We start from the raw sequence: 18,739 nt of genomic DNA on the forward strand, positions 1-18,739 counted from the left end.
TAGGTATATGATGAAGAATTGTGCTAGGGTAACCCATTATCGTCCACCTCGGTCTTTTCCCTATTAACGCTATGGTGGAAAAACATAGACCAGAAAAAATTGCACAGCAACTGTCCAAAGTAGTCTGCAGACAAATGATAATAAAATCACTATGTCTGTCCGGCCACTTGCTTAACGCGATTGAAAAAAACAATGTTTATTTGTAAATTCCCCCCACATGCGCGGCACGTGGCGTTCACGTGGTTAACGCATGGCCATTATGTTTTGCTGTGCAAAAATTAAAGAGATGGCTACGGATCATACTTATGATACTTATGATACTTCTGCGCACTAAGCTGGAGATTACAGCAGATCAGCCAATCCCAGCTCCTTACCCATCAAAGCTGCTCCTCGTGCCCAATAGCTGAACCATAATTTTTTTTTTTATGAATGGTTTATTTCAGAAGGTAAAATAATGCTCAACAGTAGCAGTCAACGGACTGAATTGTTGCTGTAGCATTCACATTAAAATTCATCCACATCATTACACAATTGAATACGAAATCTATGATACAAACACACATTAATTTTTAAAACTATTAATTCTTTAACACAATATACAAAGATCTTAGAGATAGACATTACATATACGTATTAAGCAAGCGGACAATGAATGGTACGGCACTGTTGCGATATCGGTTTGTATTGCAACGAGGATCGTTAAGTTTATGCGACGATCTAGTTTGGCGCCTACTAATGTGACCTCTGGTGGATGGCAAAAGGTGTTGGAAATGTACAGATTGACTAAGAGTGATCGCAAAGTTCGTGACCAGTTGAAGACGACGTGTCTGGAGGGAGGGTAGACCCAAGTGAACACAGGCATCAGTGTAAGACGTGTAGTCCGCGCCCATAATGATCCGTACAGCACGGCGTTGGACCTTCTCGATTCTGTTGCTCAGTGTGGTGGTCAATCCTGAGTGCCAGATAGTAGCGGCATACTCAAGAACTGGGCGAACATATGTGACGTAGACTGTGACGAGATCTTCAGTGGGGATATGGAAGTGTTTCAGTTTACGGAGTAGGAACAGGCGCTGGCTTGATTTGCTGCAGATGGCGTCGACGTGGGAATTCCATCGCAGGTCGTGCTGTAGGAATACTCCCAAGATCTTCATCACTTTCACCTGTTGTAGTTCGATGTTGTTAATTTTCAGGGAAGGTGTTGGGCACGGGACCTTACTGAAGTATATATGAAGAACTTTACATTTGCCAGGATGGAGCTTCATGTGGCTGTCGTATGACCAGTTTTCCAGATCAGTCAGGTCATGTTGTATATTAGAAGGTGCTGAGATAGGGTGTCTGACTTCTAGTAAATTCAAGTCATCTACGAACTTCCATTGCTTCGAGGCAGCATTACGAGCAGCACCATTGATATACGCAATGAAGATTAACGGGCCAAGCAGTGTGCCCTGAGGCAGGCCGCATGTAACAGTGACGTTGTTAGAAAGAACCCCGTGGTACCGGACCAACTGGCGCCTGTTTGTCAGTGGCAACAAGTGAACACAATGTACCTGGCTTGTCGGTGGCCTTGAAGATCTCGTTACGAATTTCGTAACCATATCGACTAAACCATAATCACCATAACGATAATGACTGAACGATAATCACCAGTCTGCTATAGACGTGCCCGCTGTTTCCCTACAAACATCACAACAAACGGAATCATGCTGGGCTTCAGGACGTCAGATACAACATTACGTGTTCTGACTTGGAGATACAGACTTGCAGGAAGACTGCACTTTATCAAAAATTTTACTCCAGTATGTCAGTACATGTCAACCAAACTGTTAGACTACAGGGGCACCACTTTGTTATATTAATGCCCCAGTCACACAGCAGGTTTGTCGGCTCTTCATGACAGTAATACACCTGTGGCTGTTCTCTCCAAATGTTTTTAGATCAGCCGATGTTCTAACACTGCAGGTCCCAAGCCCTGTGTAGTAGATTTCCAGGTGAAAAATATGCTGGAGACTCTGGCATGTTTTTCCAATTTGGTGACCTTTGGGCGATCAAAAAATACGACTGAAGCTCGGCAACTGACATCTATACATTCTATATATATATAACAACCACACTTTCCCTCACAGCTCACCAGAACAGCCACACTTTCCCTCAGAACAAACAGAGTTTTACTCACAGCGCTGGACTCGGAGCCGAACACCCAGAGCAGGTCGTCAAGGTCATGTTCCTCCACTGTCTCATCCAAGGACACTCCCAGCTGAGGGGGGAGGGGGGCAGTGTTAGTGAACACATCTTGAGACAAGTCACATTACATTATGACAGTTCTCAGTTGTAAACAATGCCAGGAACTTTGTGGTCTAGTTTTGGTCTCTCTTCATTGTCCTACGTATCCTATCAACACAGATGAGCTTTCATACTAGGTATATCTACCTTACATAGACCATAGTTGTAACACATCCAACAGCCGACATGTTGGCAGCAAATCTACTACAGTCAAACCTTCCAAAGGACTGAAACAAACTGCGGCTCTGAGATAAAGGTCATGCAATGTATTCACTTTGCTGTCATCGATATCATTATAAGACCATGAGGTTAGGGTTACCCACGCACATGTTCAAGTCGAACAGTGAACTAGCTTATTTCCTCACCATGCCGTCATCATACACCCGGAGATTGATCTCCTTCTGCGCCGCCCGCTCGAGCACGTCCGCCGGCCCGGTCCCGCACGCGACCTTCAACGTGTCGAAGTAGAGGTCGTGCTGCACGTGGTGCCCCGCCCGCTTCAGACCTGCAGGGGGAACGTCAGGAGGAGACCTTCGAGATGTCTTAGGAACATGAGACCATTAGAGATGTCTTACGAACGTCGGTAGGAGACCATTAGAGATGTCTTAGGAACGTTTGGGGGGGACTCTCAGAGATGTCTTACGAACGTCGGTAGGAGACCATTAGAGATGTCTTAGGAACGTTTGGAGGAGATTCTTAGAGATGTCTTAGGAAGGTAGAACAGACAGAATATTGTCTGCTGTTATCAGCAGAAGGTAAAATTCCATGGGCTGTTCTAAGACTTGACCTCGTTGCACTCACCTTCCGCTAGCAGCAGTGTCCCATGATGCACCCTGGTGGCGATGTGCTTGAGGCCCTCGGGTCCGTGGTAAACCGTGTACATGGCGGCCATGTTGGCCAGCAAAGCCTGATGGGAAAACAACAGGACACCTCAACTCTGGGGACGGACGGGAAATTCAGCTTGCACAAAAATAAATAGTTGTCACATGACCAGCCCTGACCAATGAGCAGCCTTCTGTTTGTTCTGCATAACCAGTAAACCATCTTTAGGCATTTTACACTATTGGACTATTGGCTCTTTATTACACAACAGGCAGACTAAACGGCCTGAATTTTGTTGTTATTTACCTTAAGGCTGGCTCCATTTTCAGACACCAATTTTAGGGTTTGGAAAGTTAAGTACAAGTTCTTCATATTACCGAGCTGTGAGGTTTGATCCACTCACACTAAGCTGGTCCCCTGCTCTTATCAATAATTGGTCTTATCTTCACCGTGCTAGGGAATTACCTGAGCGGTGCAGATGTTGCTGGTGGCCTAGTCACATGACCATGCCTGACCAATGGGATCCTTACCTGAGCGGTGCAGATGTTGCTGGTGGCCTTGTCACATGACCATGCCTGACCAATGGGATCCTTACCTGAGCGGTGCAGATGTTGCTGGTGGCCTTGTCACATGACCGGCCCTGACCAATGGGATCCTTACCTGAGCGGTGCAGATGTTGCTGGTGGCCTTGTCACATGACCGGCCCTGACCAATGGGATCCTTACCTGAGCGGTGCAGATGTTACTGGTGGCCTTGTCCCTGCGGATGTGCTGTTCTCTTGTCTGTAACGCCAGTCGGTAGGAGTCCCTCCCAGCAGAGTCCCTGGGGTAGGGTTGAACATGCACATGAAACACTGACAATGGTGACTTCAACACTTCGAGCAATGACTGTACTTCAAACACAAGAACCAAAGAGTTCTGACTTGAGTATGGCACATGACCAGTCCACATATCCCTCCCTCCTCTCTTCAGCTCATCTCTCAGCCTTTAACCTCTAACCCCTGAACCACCTGCTGACCCCAGCATGTGTCTCTTCAGTTTGCCGTTCACCCTTTGAACTCTAACCCCTGACCCACCTGCTAACCCTAACCTCTGACCCCGACCATCCTGCTACCCCTAACCTCTGACCCACCTGCTGACCCCGACCATCCTGCCAGGCATGAGTCTCTTCAGCTCATCTCTGACGGCGAAGAAAGCGGCGTGCGGTCCGCCGTACCCGAGCGGCACGCCGAGCCGCTGGCTGCTGCCCAGGGCGATATCTGCCTCGAGTTCGCCCGGCGGCTTCATCAGCGTCAGGGCCAGCAGGTCCGTCGCAAAGACAACTAAAGTCTGGGGAGAACAAAGGTCAGGGGTTAAACAAAATGTAAAACATGGAGCCACCAGCACCACATGGAGTATGGGGGCTACGAGAGTCAGACAATAGTACTACATGACACTACTAGTGTCTACTAGTGTCTGGGAGAAAGTGTACAATAAATGATTCACACAAATCCTGATACATCCACAGAACATACCCGTTATCGTGTGCGTCTGCGATAACTCACCCCATTATCGTGTGCGATAACTCACCCTGTTATCGTGTGCGATGACTCACCCCATTATCGTGTGTGTCTGTGATAACTCACCCCGTTATCGTGTGCATCTGTGATAACTCACCCTGTTATCATGTGCATGTCTTATAACTCACCCGTGACCATGTGCGTGTGATAACTCACCCAATTATCGTGTGTGATAACTCACCCCGTTATCGTGTGCATCTGCGATGACCCCCTGCAGCAGGTCCATGTTGTAAACCTGCCCCTCCATATTTGGGTACTGCAGAATCATCCCGCAGAAGTTCCTGTCGCTGAAGTCCATGTTCACGATGTCGCTCACGGTTATGTCGATGCCGATGGCCCTAAACAAGAAAGGATGATTGTCATATAGCTTCAGGAAAACATCTTCATTTCAAATGATGACATGAGAGCGTAAGCAAAAACATATATAAATAGTCTTATCAATTGTTTTTAACTGATATTTATTGAAACTTTTAACCGTTGCCTGATTTGTAACATGCAATTACCTATGATGTATTTAGCCTCGCAATTCAGCCTTATAAGGGCTGCCATGAGGCCAGTCTGTCACATGATGACGAATAAACCAGTCAACTACTACATGTACTCAACACTTACTCTGCTCTAGTTTGGATCAGCCCTATAGTCTGTGGATGGCAGTAGCTGTGTGTGACTTACTCTGCTCTAGTCTGGATCAGCCCTATGGTCTGTGGGTGACAGTAGCTGTGTGACTTACTCTGCTCTAGTTTGGATCAGTCCTATAGTCTGTGGGTGGCAGTAGCTGTGTGACTTACTCTGCTCTAGTTTGGATAAGTCCTATAGTCTGTGGGTGGCAGTAGCTGTCCACGTAGAATCTCCTCCTCTTGTTCTGTCTGTAGCAGAGCGCCATGGCCTCCGCGGCCGCCGTTGCCTCGTCCAGCAGCGATGCGTTGGCGATGTCCATGGCGGTGAGGTCCGTCACGAGCGTCTGGTAGTTCAGTAGGCTCTCCAGCCGACCCTGCGCCACCTCGGGCTGGTACGGCGTGTACTGTGTCGTCCTGCCGACACAAAAACACAAAGTTAGAGATTTGAATCACAATATTGGACAATCCTGTTAAACACAAACTTGCTAACTGGCCCTGGCAGGAACGACATGTGCTGTGTCTCCTGTATAGACACAAAAACCCACTGGGTCTGGGGTTCTGATCCCAACATTGGGTTTTACGTACCACTTAAGATTGAATCACAGGGTTTGGAGTATCAATCCCAGCCAGACCACTGACCGGTAATGTAAGACTTCACAGCTAGAACTAAAAGCACTGCACTTGATCCACTGTCCGATCTCTGACATTAGTTCTCTCTGCTGAAATCTGAGAAAACTGTTAATATGCATCATTCTGCAGACAGCATAAAGTTAAGGATTTGTTGTGGGGATTATTGATATCTTACATCTGAAATCTCTAGATCTGCAACAGTTTCAAAGTCAGATGGATGATATGGGGAATTACAATCTGATATTCACCGCCTTTGACTTTTTCTTAGAAACTTAGAATTGAGAAATACATTTTTTTTTCAGAAAGCTGGGTGTGCAATGAGAAGCTGTAATTTCCAGGCTAGACTGTGAGATTGGGATGTGACACTTTTTTTTCTGTTTTATTACCCTGATTTGTATCATTTTATTTCATGTATGAGCCGCTCTTCATCTACAATGATGGCAACAATAAACTTGATCTAAAATCTAAGATCTAAAAAACAAACAAAAAATGGAGTGCGTTTCTGTAGGCCACTGGAGGCTGAAAGCCCAAAGCATGTATTACGAAGTGATCTCTAATCTGAGCCCCTGTGGGCTGTAACAGGATTGTGTGGAGCCTGTAGGCGTGTCGTCGTCTGGCGCCGCGCAGAGAAACGCTTTTAAACAGATAACAGGCGTAAAGGACAGGGAACTTCAGCACTGGCACATGCACTTCTGCACGTAAACAACGCTGCCAGGGTAATGTTGCTCCTAATAATCGTATTTATCTTGAAACAGAACTGCACTTATGAATATGAGTTTTATTTTCACCTTCTTGCTTCATCAAGACTTGCGGAATATCAAAGTTGCGCAACAATCAAGTCCATTTCAGGTAAACCCACCTCTGTTCTAAAATGGACACATATCTTTCTCAGGATGGCATAGAAGCCCATGTCATACATACATATCCCCCAAAAGTGCACTTAACCCTGATGCCATCTCCCCACACTGTGACGTCCTCTGCAGGACCAGGAAAGTCCTGCGGTTTGTCAGGCTTAAGGTTTTCCTTTTCCATATATATATGGCCTCCGTCGGTCAGTATTGGCCATCATGGTAAAATCCTTTTTCCTGTTCCAGGGCAGTAAATTTCCTGGAAGTGGCTGGTGGGAGGGACAGATTTTCCTGGAAGTGGCCGGTGGCAGGGACAGACCTTTCCTGGAAGTGGCTGGTGGCAGGGACAGACCTTTCCTGGAAGTGGCTGGTGGCAGGGACAGACCTTTCCTGGAAGTGGCTGGTGGCAGGGACATTTCCTGGAAGTGGCTGGTGGCAGGGACATTTCCTGGAAGTGGCTGGTGGCAGGGACATTTCCTGGAAGTGGCTGGTGGCCGGGACAGACCTTACACTGAAGATGCCAGCTGAACCCTTCCATGATGAGTTGCTTTTCACCAACGTTTGCTGTTTAACTTTTCTACCATAAGAATTAGGTTATGAAAAAAACAGTCATAGTGGCAGAATGCGTACAACACTAAGAAGTATTAAGGTGAGATACTGGTAATCTTTTGTCCTCACCATCCCGGGTTCTCGAAGATGTTCCTGAGGATAGTTGTGGGCGTGACGGTTCCGTAGTACCCCATCCCGATGTACGACCTCCAGACTTTGTTCTTCCTCGCGATGTGTCGCAGTCTGTCCAGCACTTCGCTTTCCGCTGTGGGAGAGGGGGAACAATACAGTCAGTATGTTGTACTGTAAACTAGATGTATACAGTTTACACACAAACACACACACGAACGAACGCTGACAAAAACATAACTAACCAAAGTTCCCATGATTTCTTATGAATTCTCCAAGGCTTTAAAACTGCACAATAAAGAAGCAACTTCGCCGCAAGGTTACTATGCTAGAATACCCTGAGCTCCAACGTCAGGATCATGTTACACAACAGTGCTGTATCAGGTTACAAAAAATACCACCTCCACACAGGATGATATGTATTAATATCATAATACTTGTCTGTAGGGAATAATAAAAGCTTTGATGACATTTAGTTTGATCTATTTAGTCTTATCTTCTTGGTTCGGCAGCTGCGAGTCTGCCAAGCCAGCGGAACTAAGCCCGAGGTTGTAGTGTAAGAATAAACGGCTGACTGGGAGCTGACACCGTGACAAGTTAGGGGCGTCCCCTAGTGTTATCTATATGAACACATGGAGTCTCAATTCAAAGTCAAAGTCAAACTTAAAGCCCAAACCCTAACTCATCATCATCCCTGGGCATTATCACTCCTTTGGAGGAACCCCTCCCTTGTCAGACTCCAGGCTGTCCTCTGGATCTGTCTGGCCGTTCTTGGCCATGTAGGGCCCAGAAACTCACATTCAAAGCCAAATAAAACAGAACAAGACACTACGAACGCGGAAAAGCGACAAATGGACAAAATCGGTTACATTTTGGGCAATAAATTAGTGTTGGTTACAATTGTAAAATTGTCGCCGTTTAGATTGCCCCCAATTAGCGACATTTTCGGTTTATGGACCCAGGCCGAGTTCCATGGAAGTGGAAAGGTTACAATTTCTGGGAGAACGGCGACAAATGCCGGTTTATGGTCCCACCCGGCGGGCTAATGAACTGCGCTGTGAAAATGTCGCCGTTTGAATTGCCCCTCCCGCACTTGGGCCGGTCAATGCACACTTCACACCTACATGTTTCCCCTCCTACCGATAATTCCTATTGTGTATACTAATCTGTGAGGCAAATCTGCCCGCGTGGTTGTGAATAGATCGTCGATCTCGGCCGTGAAACACGAAAGACGGCCGAGATCGGCCGCTGCGCCCCGCGACATGCAAGCGGCAAGCCGGGTCAAAGGTCATTCAGAGACAAAACAACAACACGGCGAGCGGCAAAACTCTCCGTATTTGCAACATCGCGGCGCGGTCTAATTTTGCAGCCGTGTTTTAGTATTGAAAAAATACCCTTCTGGCCGTCGGTGGAACCGTCAACCCCATTTTCCCAGCGTCGTCGCGGACATGTTGTAAAGTAAACACTGGAAGTTCTGTGATCTTCTGTGGGGCACTATAGCCTGCTCGAACACGCGCGCGCTAGAATCAAGCGAAAGTAACCCGAGACAATTTACGTGACTCTGGCTTTCCAAATATGGAAAATTTATGCAAATGTCACGTGCAATCCGCCCGAAAGTGTGCTATGGGCTCGGCCGGTTGCTATGCAGTGGTGAATGCCGGCGCCTTTGATGAACTGCTTGGAAGTTTTGCGGTGGGCGTGGCCTATCGCATGTGAATGTGTTGTTTTCCTTTCCAAGCGTTTATACGGCTTGCAGGTGGTAAGGTAACGAGAGTTACGCCAAAATAGTATTTCTACTGATATGTGTTACAACTCCGTCCAGAACTTCGATGTTGTCGATTGCAGCAAACAAAGACCGGTTCCGGATAGCGAGATTCAGAGAAGGGTAGAGTTAAGTAGAGTAGAGATTGTGTTCCACTCGATAGCTGTCGGCCGCGCCCACCGGCACGTGAGCAAGTGTATTCATAGCTTCGCCCGACGGAACGACATGCTGCAGTGTTTTAAGATGTCAACTTTTTGATTTCGTCATGTTACATGTACGAGCCACATCATTTACCAAACTCAGTGATGGAACTGTTACTATTTTGACAAAAATGGTTTTGATTACGTTACGTTTGCACGATTAGCCCATTCCCCAGGTATGACGTTTACTTGGCGATCAATTAAGACTAAGTCTCCGATATAATAATTGGGTCTCATGTCAGTTTGTCCGAAACTGTAGTTGTATGTATTACTAAGGGCAACAGTTCGATTCATTATATTTAGAGTTCAGATTGTAATTGTGGGAATGTTGCGAATTGATAATAGGTCTGACAAATGTTGCATAGTATTTATATCTTGATCGCGTCAAAAGACAACACTCATAGAAATCTGCGTAGCGTTATGAAATAAACAGTTACCATTTTTTTTGCTAAAAGCAACCTTAAAAGTCCAACGTAATCCTTTGTCTGGAACTGCTCTATTGAAGTGGTGCCGGTATCCTGTACTCCGCATACCGCACATGTTCGCGAAACAATTCTTATAAATCAGGCACACTGAGGTACTGACACATCGTCTTTGAAACACAAACAAACGAAAACACACACACACACACACACACACACACACACACACACACACACACACACACACACACACACACACACACACATACACCAGTTAACTTTAGCAAGCAACTGCTTACATGTGCGCAGCACGATAACATCGCGTCATTGCCCGTCTATAGCGGTTGCTGTTTTTGAAGACGAAAAATATTGAGAATCGTTGTGAATTATTTTTACATTTCCAAAAGTTTGATATCCTCTCGACTAAACAACGATACTTACATCAGTTGTGAACCGTGTTTACTGAGACGATTCTATACTTTCTTGGACTCGTTTCGACATATGAAAGCTCCATCGAATTAGCCCACATGCCTATAGACGTTTTGCAGTTGCGATTATCATATAAAATCATACTGCTCGTTGAAATCAAGGAGGAACTATTTTGGTCACATGGAAGTATTAACAAATACATTTGTACTCGTGATGGTAAGGTTTGGTTGGTTTAGGCCTACCGCCAATCCTCATGAAGGTTTATAAAAAATGCTCAATACTATTCAAAAATGATACCAGTATGTGTCGATAATGAAGTACCAGTCTGAGACTTTCTAACATAGCGCTGCTCTATCTCATGCACTGAGCAACGGTATACACGTTGACGTTGTATTTTTACAAAAAAATCCGTTCTCGTTATGAATTAAGATTTATCGATAAACCGTAATCCTTAGGAACGTTTGTCTGAATATTTTTCCCATAGGGGAGAATAAACATCTTAAATATTTGACATGGAATTCGGAACTCCGTAATTCATCTAAATCGCACAAACGCGATATATTATCCCTCAAGTTTGATGTGAAGACTACTTTGTCCACCTATGGAGAAATTTGCCGAGTGCGATATTTTGAATGATTCTTTTAAACTCAAAGCACAGGCTTTAGCCGGAAATGATTTTTTTTCAGAACGGTACGAGGTGGACCACCTGTTGACGACATTGCTGGCTTTCGGTAATTTCATAGCGACACTTCAAACAAGGAGGTTGGATCGTCTGAACATACCTAAACCGCGTGGGGTGTAACCAGCTGTACATAGCCCTTGGCATTAAATCACAAAAGAAGGACTTAGAAAAGTTTAAAAACTCTAGTGTTGCGCCACACGTCGGAGTACGGTACCCCCAAAATACCGTACCGATAGCGCTAAGCGATCTTACGCCTCCATCCTCCAAGAAATGTTGCGAATTGATATTGAATCTGATAAATGTCGCAGCTTATTCAGATCTTAATCACGTAAAAGACAACACTCATAAACATCTGTGTAGTGTTACAAAATAAGAATTGTTAGTTCTTTTTTTGCTTAAACCAACCTTTGAAACTTTAACTCCACCCCTTGCCTGACGCACTGCTATTCGAGTGTACTCGGTAATCCCCGCCTCCAAGAAATGTTGCGAATTGATATTGAACCCAATAAATGTTGCAGCGTATTCAAATCTTGATCACGTAAATGACAACACTCATAAACATCTGTGTAGCGTTACAAAATACCTACCAGCATGTGGCATTACCCTAACCCTAACCCTAACCCTAACCTGTCCATACTTAGATGTTGAACATGCGTAACTTTCTGATGCAACACAATGTTTGAAAACATTTTTCAGCTCAGAACTACTGAGTGCAAGTTTTTTTTCTTCTAATGATGCCCTTGGCATTAGATCACAAAAGAAGGACTTAGAAAAGTTAAAAACTCTAGTGTTGCGCCACACGTCGGAGTACGGTACCCCAAAATACCGTACCGATAGCGCTAAGCGATCTTACGCCTCCATCCCCCAAGAAATGTTGCGAATTGATATTGAATCTGATAAATGTCGCAGCTTATTCAGATCTTAATCACGTAAAAGACAACACTCATAAACATCTGTGTAGTGTTACAAAATAAGAATTGTTAGTTCTTTTTTTGCTTAAACCAACCTTTGAAACTTTAACTCCACCCCTTGCCTGACGCACTGCTATTCGAGTGTACTCGGCAATCCCCGCCTCCAAGAAATGTTGCGAATTGATATTGAACCAAATAAATGTTGCAGCGTATTCAAATCTTAATCACGTAAATGACAACACTCATAAACATCTGTGTAGTGTTACAAGATACCTACCAGCATGTGGCATTACCCTAACCCTAACCTGTCCATACTTAGATGGACATGCGTAACTTTCTGATGCAACACTATGTTGGAAAAAAATTTTCAGCTCAGAACTACTGAGTGCAAGTTTTTTTTTCTAATGATTAAATTAAACAATAGGGACAACTTAACAATTTGAACACCCTTTCTATCCTTCGAGGAGAACAGACGCGACGAGCTGAATCGCAAGCGGCAAGCCAAGAAGGAAAAGAAACCCGACCCCAGCATTACTGTCGCGTGCCCAGTGTGTGGAGGCACCTGCGCTTCACTCGGCTTTTAGGCTGCGATAACACAGCGTTGACATAATCATCGTTCTGCAAGAACTTCACTAGTGGCTCATGCAGGGCGATATGTGAAAACTAATTTAGAGCAGTAATACCGCGGGAAGTACTTTCTAACGAGACCAATGCTGTACTGCTATAGCATATCGTACCCTTTATCCTGAAGTAAAATGTTACCTCTCAATACATCCGAAAATGAAAGAGGAAATGTTGACAATCGTTTCCCGTATGTTCTCAAAACCATCATAGATAAACCTCCGTCGTCCTCTTAGATTAACGAGATGACCTAGCAGTATGTGTTAGTTGTGTTTACTTGAATATGGCGTAGTATGCTTTGTAAAATGTTTAAAAACACTTGTGCTCTACAAGTAGCCCATTAGTCAATAATATACGAGACTCCTGTTTGTATTGTGATATGATAAAAAGCTTTTTCATGGTCCTACAGTCTCCTGAACCGCAGAAAACAACACGAAACTATCAATTTTCCAATCACTGTTCAGCCAAAGTCTACTGGTGCGTGTTTGAAAACCCTTCAACCGGCGCTCTCAATATTTCTGATTCGACGTCTTCTGCAAACGCTCTACAAGTTAAGTAACCATTAGTCAATAATATACGGAAACTCCTGTATATCTTGTGATATATTAACAAGCTTTTTCGTGGTCCAAGAGTGTCCTGAACCATAGAAAACAATACGGAACTATAAATTTTCTAATCACCGTTGAGCACAAGTCTATACGGCGTGCGTGTATGAAAACCCTGCCAATTGCGCTCTCAGTATTTCTCTTTGGAGGTCTTTTTCAAACACTCCGACAAGTCATTCGTTAGTATATGATACACGAGACTCCTGTATATCTTGTTGTTTAAGGACAAGCGTTTTCATGGCCTTACAGCGTCTTGAACCTAAGAAAACAACACGGAACTATCATTTTTTCAAACCGTTCAGCCGGTCTATCGGGGCGTGTATGAAAACCATTCAAACGGCGCTCTTAATATTTCTGATTCGACCTCTCTCGCAAATAACGCTCTACAAGTTACACATTAGACAATAATATACGAGACTCCTATATATCTTATAATTAAAAAAAAAAGCTTTTTCACGGTCCAAGGGTGTCCTGAACTTTAGAAAACAACACGGAACTACTAGTATCAATTTTCCAATCACCGTTAAGCCGGTCTATCGGGGCGTGTATGAAAACCCTTCAAACGGCGCTGTTGATATTTCTGTTTCGTCGTCTTGTGCAAAAAACGCTCTACAAGTTACACATTAGACAATAATATACGAGACTCCTGTACATCTTATGATATATCAAAAAGCCTTTTCACGGTCCAAGAGTGTCCTGAACTTTAGAAAACAACACGGAACTATCAATTTTCCAATTACCGTTTAGCCGGTCTATCGGGGCGTGTATGAAAACCCTTCAAACGGTGCTCTCAATACTAGTACTTTAGTTGTCTATGATATAGTATCAGTACCCCGTTTCTAAAGATGATATGAAAATATCCTGTAAATCTTGCGATATTAAAACAGGCCATGGTTATACAACATGGAGAGTCGTTTTCGCTCTTACACTTTTGTCACATTCATCGATAACTAAACGTCATCTGTTTTAACTTAGTTTTAGGTTTTATAAGATGCGCATTGGAATTTGAAATAACCACGCAAGTGTTGGCTGGAAATATAGGGAGGTACATGTACCTAGACTACCTGTCGGGTGTTCCTACAGTCTTCATTCTATACTGACTTCTATGTTGAGATAAAGACATCGTCCATGCGGTACTGTGCAGTTTCTACCATATGCTCCGGTGTTGCACGACGGTTTCCTTGTACAATTCGAATGATAATTGACATGGACAACATATATGAAATATATAACAAATAACCCAAAGTGACTAGTATTTGAAGCGTCATTAGATCTAGCAGTAGTCGAGGTTGTCCGATCTGACAGGTGGTGTGGGCTATATTTCCAGCTAATAATTGGACACAGAGGTACCCTTCATAGATTCTAAAACGTCCAACAAAGCATCGGATCGTTAGATAAACACAATTCACAAGTGATGTTAAGTGATGTTGTTAAGTTGAGAGGATAACAGGCATTTGGAAATGTAAAAACAATCCTCAAACAATTCTCAACATTTCCTTCTGCAACAATACCTACCGTACAGGAAGACTAACTGGTACATGTGGCGCTACTGTAATATCGTGTCGCACATGAGTGGAAGGTTGATAGGTTTCACTTGTGTTTTTTTGTGTGTGGTGCTCATGTGGGGTCGGTGGGTGTTACAGGTTCAACTCTTCAAATACAATGCGTCAATACTTCCAAACAAATGATTGATGATTCGCTGACACAACAGCAAAAGGCCTGGCTACCGCATGCTGTATGTGGAGTGCCCGACAGTAGAGCTATAGCAACATGTCAGAATGAGGATTACATTGGAGTTTCAATTGTTATAAAAAATGGAAAAGAAAGTCTAATTCTACTTATATTCCACAGGTGTACCGGAGTGCTGTCAAGATCTATAACGGTTTGCTGCAACATTTGTCAGATTTGATCTATCAATTCGCATCATTTTTTTCTTTGGTTCCGGTTGGACAAAAGAGACGAGAATATTTGCTGCATGAGAATATTAGTACTGAAAAGCATTTACACAAGCGTTTACAAAAATTTCCTCGCATATGTTCATTTTTTAGAATCTTATGAAACTTGTCCGTAAACTTGGGAAATAAAATATTTAGAGTTTGGTTGTAGAAATACGGGTGGGCAGAAAGCCCGACAGATGGTTCGTTTCGTGCTACGTTTCCAGTTAAAATGTGCGTGATGATTTTAAAGTAAGACAAGTAAATGAAAAGAAGACCTTTAAGTAAACACAATTCACAAGTAATGGTAAGTCTTGTCGTGAGGTTGGAAGTTGGGAGGACGACAGACGTTCGAAACATGTAAAGCAATAATAAAACGATTCTCAACATAGCGATATCGAATTTGAAGTACGGTACGTATTGGTACTTTCCTGGTACCGGTAACTCGACAAGACCTCCCATGGCCAGGAATAAATCTTCATATTTTAAGACCCGTTGACTCTTTTTATGACAGGACCGATGCTTCAACTCGAAAAGATTCTGTAACATTATATTACATCTGGAGCGCAAGTTTCATTAGCAGAGTTGCGCGCTGTGTGGAGAATGTCACATTTCAGTAAAAATGTACACAAAACAGCAGACGACAAAATCGCCTCACTACCCTATGCTATGTCCATGTAGGTACTCGTCTGTGAACCCCACCTACATACCATGTCTTAATGTAAATGTCAACTTCCTTCGTCACAAATGTTCTCCACCATATCTTTGCATGCATATTAGATATATGTTGTTTTCAAACTCACCTGCTTCACACCATGCATTTTCGTCGGATGTAACTTGAAGGATTTTTCAATTAGTATCCTTATCTCTAGGGACACTTTCTTCTTAGTGAACTAATGCTTAGGGTTTGCTTAAGACACGGTTTTCCCATATTAATGAAAATATGATTACACGTATTTGTTTCGTTTCTTGCCTAGGTATCGTAAGAATACGTTTAAAAACATTGCATTTCCTTAGCCTCCTTCGTAGACTTCTTGCAGCGCCCTTTCTAGCTCTGCCAGCAATAGAAAATCTTTACGGTTACGCCAAAAATAGTTACTCAAGCAACTGGATAAAATTTTGAAACAGTCAGAAGTTTAGGACAGCATCCGCTCCCTTGAAAGTCACGAATCGAATTGATCAGCGCTCGCCCAAAGAAATAAACGCCGGCGCTCTAAAAAGTCTGCGAAGGAGACTAGCCTGAATTCTATGAGTTGTTAGTTGTGCGAAAGCTAATTGTTAGTATGTTTCTTTGCCGGTAGACACTTCAATGAAATCGAACTGACAAAAACGTAACATAACAAATTGGGGTCAACAGAACTCGACAACAAAACGTCAAAACGGAACAAAACAAAAAAACAAAACGTTCAAGTAAGTCTGTTCATCCTGTTTTCGAATTCTTGCACAGCATGGTCAAAAGTTGATAAAAGAGGACGAACCTGGAAAATATGAAAAAAGACAAACTTGATATTAATTTGCAGAAAAAGGGAGTGTTCTGGTAATAGATGTGACCCTGATGCATTTTGCGTCTATTCTCCATTGGCTGTCTCTTGCTTGTGGTACGGTCACATTTCCAAATCGGGGCCCGGTTTGCGGGAGCAAAAAATGAAAGTGTATGTCAAGAAATATACATTAAGTATGCTCATGATAACTATTTTTGACGTTTGTGTGTTTGTTGTCTTTTATATCATCAAGGAGGTTAAATATACTTTAACCTTGTGTTATCATATAGTATGATATACATAATACAATAGTATTCGTTCCCGCAAACTGCCAGGCCGGGCCCCGGCTTGGAAATGTGATGGTAGCATTAGTACGTCATGTGTCCTGCAGGCTGGCATATGCTGACCAGCTGAGTCAGTAGTTATGCCCCTGTCACACGGTCGACGAGTATTTGGTAATGATCAGAAAGTCGCCGAATCTCACAATCGCCCGAGAGTCGCGCCAATTCTTATTCTGAAAATTTACCATATCACGTTGAAAGTGGTTCATTGACCTGCCACCGTGACCGATCCTTCAAAATCGCAGGATTATCGAGACATCACCGGGCGTATTTTACAAAACATCCTTGATTCTACTATTTTTTTTACTGCCGAAAGTGTCATTTGGGCCCCGCTCTCTGGCGATTGCCAAGCTTCCAAAATGGATTTCATAACTGGAATATAATGCAAGATAAAAAGGTATGATTCATTGGAAGACAACAAAACTCAAAACATGAATATAAATTGTCTCTTATCTATGAAATTCGTTGAGCGATCTATCAAACCGTTGACGCTCTACTCTCGAACAAAGCAGAGGTTGGTTAAAGAAGAAGATCATAGTGACCTTCTTCAATATCATATGCCGGTTGGGATCACAATCTTCCCCATCAACCTCTGCTTTTAAAGTTGGTCTGTCAACGGACATTATATAGGATAATGTCCTTCAACGACTCCTTGGTCTCTCAGCGTTCGCAACGCGGCCACAGCCTGTAGTGGCTGGGCTCGCAGAAGTCGTAGACTCATCTGCTGATCGATTCTACTGGTGAGTGGCTGTGTTACAGGGCCTTTCTAATGGGCCTTTCTCTTGCAAGGGGGAACAAGAGTTTATCGTCTCCATGATAATGGGATTGTGCTTTCCCTGGGGACCGTCATCGGCCGGCAAACCCGTAACCCAAAGTTTCCTTTTGTCATGCAAAACCGTACTAATTTGTCAGCAAGCGATCTTTTGGGAGAAGATTCTTTGGACCCTGACCAAGGAGGTTAAATTTAATACCTCCTTGCCTGGACCAAGGAGGTTTTATATATAACCTCCTTGCCTGGACGTATATACTGTCCTGAAACCTCCGCAAACAGCATCTCATACCGGCCACTATATATATACAACATTGCTTTTCTAGCCTTTAACGCATTCAATTGTCACTGTCACATTCGCTATGTTTGCTAAGTATGGAGTCTGTATCTGTATAGCCGGTATATTAAACCGCCCCTCTGGATAAACACACCAGCAGGAATGTGCATTACTTTTTCATCTACATATTTTCGGAGTATTCATGAGGGCACTGTTAGTGTTACGATTGTTTCAACCATGGATACCTTTTCTTGAAGCAAGGCTCCTTACTTCAACTCTTAAAGAAGTGGATACATTTTTTGGGAGCTTGAAGAATGAATCATATGCTTCCTATTCTATATAATCTGCAAACATAACAAACATCGATCTGTGGAATGGTATCACCTCCTTGATGTTTAATATCATTTCAAATAAAGACATCAAATTCTGCAACTTTCAAGTATGAATGCTTGTGACAGCCCATTGAAGTTACACATCACATTCGCTACAAAAATAGTTCAAATCGGACGCGATCTGGCATCGAGAAGGGATTTGCACAACACAACACAACACAACACACAGATCAATGGATCGTCAACGTTGTCATTCAAATGCTGGGACGACTACTTCCTGTGTATTGTTTCACATTTCCTCTTGAGACCAGCTCATGAATAATAGTTACTGTAGTAACACATCGGTGTCAGAGTTCAGTGTTATCTGGCGGGAAAATTAGTCCAGGCTTGTTGGAGATGCTATATGGCTGGGAAAGATCCCGACATTGGACTGCAGGAGAACGACGTACTACACCTACGGTGGAGATTTGACTCTGTACGTGTAATCTTGTTCAGTTAGGGAAGCTTTTACAGCACAGTCAGGCACTGATTAGTGATTGA

At 43.5% G+C, this 18,739-nt stretch overlaps 1 protein-coding gene and 1 long non-coding RNA gene across 2 annotated transcripts in view; one reads left to right on the top strand and one right to left on the bottom strand.

Moving 5' to 3' along the window:
* LOC136444848 (glycine dehydrogenase (decarboxylating), mitochondrial-like) overlaps nt 1-18,739 on the bottom strand; it is a 47,011-nt gene that overhangs the window by 14,020 nt on the left and 14,252 nt on the right. Inside the window, exons 3-10 of the mRNA XM_066442602.1 lie at nt 7,434-7,569; nt 5,449-5,691; nt 4,842-4,998; nt 4,234-4,430; nt 3,828-3,924; nt 3,082-3,187; nt 2,646-2,785; nt 2,174-2,254 (exon numbers count right to left, since the gene is read on the bottom strand). Coding sequence (XP_066298699.1) covers nt 2,174-2,254; nt 2,646-2,785; nt 3,082-3,187; nt 3,828-3,924; nt 4,234-4,430; nt 4,842-4,998; nt 5,449-5,691; nt 7,434-7,569 — 1,157 coding nt within the window. The remainder of the gene's footprint in view (nt 1-2,173; nt 2,255-2,645; nt 2,786-3,081; nt 3,188-3,827; nt 3,925-4,233; nt 4,431-4,841; nt 4,999-5,448; nt 5,692-7,433; nt 7,570-18,739) is intronic.
* LOC136444850 (uncharacterized) lies at nt 8,257-15,951 on the top strand. The gene is made up of 2 exons (XR_010757338.1): nt 8,257-11,644; nt 12,232-15,951. It is a non-coding gene; the product is annotated as an uncharacterized lncRNA (long non-coding RNA).

Source organism: Branchiostoma lanceolatum, chromosome 11 (genome assembly GCF_035083965.1).
Source record: "Branchiostoma lanceolatum isolate klBraLanc5 chromosome 11, klBraLanc5.hap2, whole genome shotgun sequence".
Taxonomy (NCBI): Eukaryota; Metazoa; Chordata; class Leptocardii; order Amphioxiformes; family Branchiostomatidae; genus Branchiostoma; species Branchiostoma lanceolatum.